Raw genomic sequence first — 4,058 nt, forward strand, 5'->3', positions numbered from 1 at the left:
GCTGGCCTGGGCTCCGGCCCACGTGGTCCAAGGAGGCTGTTCTGTTGCCGTGGAAACGCTAGCTGTGCAACCAGCGGGCTTTACTGAACTGGAAGGTTTCCCTGCGTTTTCCTGCGAAGGCGCTTCACCCTTGGAGTCTCCGCAATCAAGACGCGCAGGCGGCGAGGAGGGCTGCATTCAGGGGGCTCCCCTAGGATGCGCTCACCGGGACCCACCTGCCCGCCAGGAGTCCTCGAAGATGGGCCCAGTGGTTCCTGAGGCCAGGCACGTGGCGGGCAGGTACCTGTTATCGGTGTTACAGGCTGAGACTAAGCCGAGTGGCCAGTCAAGTCCATGTGCGATTCCAGGAGCCTGGGGAGCTGGAATACCTGCTGTCAGCCCTGCGGCTCGGAGCCGCCCCGCCCCCTCTGCCAGCACATCCCGCCCAGCCTGGCTCCTTAGGGTCCCGCCCATGCAAGTCTGAGAACCGCTTCTTTACCACCTTGGACTTTGGCTTCAGAGAGCAGAGCCACTTAGGCGAGTTTAGTGAATCGCATTTCCAGACCAATTAACAGAATAGCCACGAACAGCCGCCTATTGGGTGGTGCATGCCCCTGTGGCCCGTCACAGAAGGTCTGGTCTGGAAGTGGGCGGTTCGGTCCGATGACCCGCCTAGGGCTGTCAGGAGGGCCATCTTTCCATCTTCCATTCCGCCTTCTTCTCCCCGTGGATTCCCCCCAGGCCTGGGCCTCTTGCCCCAGAAGGGCCCCCCACACACAAGGAACCCGCCTACTTAGAGCAGGAAGGAGGGGACACACTGGGACAGGATCCTTTCCCCAGAATTCTTCTCTCTTGGAAAAAGGAGGAAGCCACTTCCTGGGAAACCTAGAGCCTTCCTCTCCCTGCCTGGGCCCAGCGGGTCCCAGGGGGAACCCTTCCTGGGAAAGTGACTACTGGGGGGTGGGGGTGGAGAACATGACTGTTGAGTAGCAACTACACACAGGACATCCAAATGACCGTAAAAAACCACCCTGCTCATGGTGGTCCTACTTTTTGTGCTCCGTAATCTTGCTATGTATTTATTTAAAAGTTGGAGTTACCTCCAAGTAAACCTTAAATGTTGTTACAGCTTCGAACACCGTGCCTGACATGTATGACACACTCAATACACATGGTCGAATGAATGAATGCTGTTTAAAACTATCCAAGGATGCCATACCTCTGGCCGCTTGGAAAGGGTAAGTCCGTATTATAACCATCGGCTGGGCACGGCGCAGAACAGGAAGCTCACCAGACGCAGTAGCCATGGCACTTCAGATTGTTTATTGAGCGCTGGCCGCAGGACGGAGCAAGGGGAAGGCCCAGGCGTGACCGCCATCGCCCAGCCTGGCCTGGGAGAGAGCTCGCGAGCCCTCCCCGCCACGGCCAACTCCAAGAGCACGAAGCACTATGATCGTTTAATTCACAAAACCGCAGCCAAACAATGAATGAAAGCTACATCCCGGGGACTGACTTTTCACGCAGCAAATAATCTCTCTTCGCCGATGAGAGACTCGGGAGACTAAGCGCAGGCGTCTGGTAGCATCGGAGAGAGAAGTGCGGAGCCGGCGGGCTCGCTTCCACGGAGCCGGGTGATGTTTATCGTCCTCTCCCTCCAGTTTTCAGATACACGTCTGTTCAGCTTGGATCTCTACAGGGGAAAATAGCATGAACATATGGCTACATTAAAAAACATGGAAGAATCGAAGAATGTTGTACGCGTCCCTCTGAACACAGGGAAGGGTGTGTGTAAGGGAGTGTGGCCTGGGAGGGAGGCGGTCTGACGGCCGACCTGGCTCCTATGTGGCACATTGTATCGAGGTCAGAAGACCCTGCCCCACTCCCCACCCCCTGGGAAACAGCACCGCGCCCCTCCCTCCCTCTCAGAACCATGGCCTGGGCTTGACGTGGTGGCCTCAGCAACGCTCAGGTGCAGCCCAGGTGTTAAGATCTCCCTCCCTCTAGGCCAGCGGTTCTCAACCTTCCTAACGCCGCGACCCTTTAATACAGCTCCTCATGTGGTGGTGACCCCCAATGTCATTGTTACAAATTGAACATAAAGCATAGTGATGAATCACAAAAACAATATGGAATTATAGATGTGTTTTCCAATGATCTTAGGCGACCCCTGTGAAAGGGTCATTCGACCCCCAAAGGGGTTGCGACCCACAGGTGGAGAACCGCTGCTCTAGGCCATCAGCCCTGTGACTTACTAATACACGCAGCATCCAATACAACCTATTCTTATATGCACTTTGGGTAATTGTAAGGGCAGTGTTCATTAAAATGCATTTCATTTTCAAAATTGTGCTATCAATTGTTAGTGTATATACATTTTTGGGGACACCCTATGTATGATACTCTATGTAGTATATCTGATATACAGTATTATGATACTATATATAATATAGCATAGCATAGTATGATACTACATGGTATTGTATAGTAAACTATAGTACAGTAGAATATGTCTGTTAAGTGTGTATACATTTTGGGGGGAGACCCTACGTATGATACTCTATGTAGTATATATGATATACACTGTTATGATACTATATATAATACAGCATAGCATAGTATGATACTACATGGTATTGTATAGTAAACTATAGTACAGTAGAATATGTCTGTTAAAGTGTGTATACATTTTTTGGGACTCCCCATGTATGATACTCTACTATATATGACATACAGTATTATGATACTATATATAATATAGTATGATACTACATGAGCTGTTAAAGTGAGTATACATTTTGGGGGGACACCCTATGTCATGATACTAAGTCGCCCCAATGAACGGGGAGAAATCTGCAGGGTTATAGCCAGACGCCATGGACAGTTTTCACGCCTGGACTTAAAGTTAGTCTGAGTCTCTAAATAACCATCGTAGCACGTGGTGCCCCCCGGCTCTCCAGACAGGACAGGAGGGGTGCTGCCCCCACTTTCCCAGCGCACTCACCACTACTCCTGCCCGGCCCCCAGCAGGGCCGTGGCCAGCGCCTGGATGTGGGCCCAGGCCTGCTGCACGTGCGCGGACTCCGCAGTGCGGGAGCAGATGGCGAAGCGCAGCACGAACTTGTCCCTCAGGTGGCAGGGGACCAGGTGGATCTCCTTGGCGCCGTTGATTCTGTCCAGAAGGTCTTCGTTCAGCTTGTTGGGGCCCTGGGGGACCAAGGTGGGGGGGGCGCCTCAGTGAAGGGAGCCACCGACCACTCGCCTTCATTGACAAGACAGTCAGCCTGGGAACAGTTCCAGGGCCTGAGGACGCGCTGTCGAGAGCTGCCCTTCCCAGGGCCAGGGTTTGTTTTACGAAAGTGCCCGAGCCAGCCGGCCACTGAGCTCGACCAGGAACCAGGAGATCGTGGCTGGATTCCCAGTCAGGGCACATGCCGGGCTGTGGGCTCCATCCCCAGTGCAGGAGGCAGCCCATCATGCTCTCTCATCATTGGTGTTCCTCTCTCTCTCTCTGCCTTGCTCTCTCTGAAGTCAATAAAAATATCTTTTTTTTTAAAAAAAGAGAACAGCCCTAACCGGTGTGGCTCAGTGGATAGAGCGTCGGCCTGCGGACTGAAGGGTCCCAGCTTCGATTCCAGTCAAGGGCATGTACCTGGGTTGCGGGCACATCCCCAGTGGGAGGTGTACAGGAGGCAGCTGATCGATGTTTCTCTCTCATTGATGTTTCTAACTCTCTATCCCTCTCCCTTCCTCTGCAAAAAATCAATAAAATATATTTTAAAAAGTAAAATAAAAAAAGAGAAGAAAGACTGAAACGGACGTGCACTTACCTTCAGCCGGAAGCAGACCAGCCCCAGGGTGACTTCCGCGCAGATTTCAAAGCGAGGGTCCCGCTGCACCGCAGCCTCGAACTCGCGGGCCAGCTGCACGTGCTGGGGGCAGAGGGGGCCTGTCTGAGCTCAGCCCCGAACACCTCGCGGGGCTGCGTGGCGGGAAGCCCCTGTGCGCGTGTAGCCGTTTTCTTCAGTGTTTCTGTCACTCACACACACACACACCCGCTGTTCCCGCACAGACGGAGGACG

At 53.3% G+C, this 4,058-nt stretch overlaps 1 protein-coding gene across 1 annotated transcript in view; it reads right to left on the reverse strand.

The window, feature by feature from the left end:
• Positions 1 to 1,281: 1,281 nt before the first annotated feature.
• Positions 1,282 to 4,058, reverse strand: part of DDC (dopa decarboxylase) — a 75,035-nt gene continuing 72,258 nt past the window's right edge. The window contains exons 11-13 of the mRNA XM_015566872.1: positions 3,807 to 3,908; positions 2,981 to 3,183; positions 1,282 to 1,669 (exon numbers count right to left, since the gene is read on the reverse strand). Coding sequence (XP_015422358.1) covers positions 2,983 to 3,183; positions 3,807 to 3,908 — 303 coding nt within the window. The 3' untranslated portion in view covers positions 1,282 to 1,669; positions 2,981 to 2,982. The remainder of the gene's footprint in view (positions 1,670 to 2,980; positions 3,184 to 3,806; positions 3,909 to 4,058) is intronic.

Source organism: Myotis davidii, unplaced genomic scaffold (assembly GCF_000327345.1).
Source record: "Myotis davidii unplaced genomic scaffold, ASM32734v1 scaffold472, whole genome shotgun sequence".
Classification (NCBI taxonomy): domain Eukaryota; kingdom Metazoa; phylum Chordata; class Mammalia; order Chiroptera; family Vespertilionidae; genus Myotis; species Myotis davidii.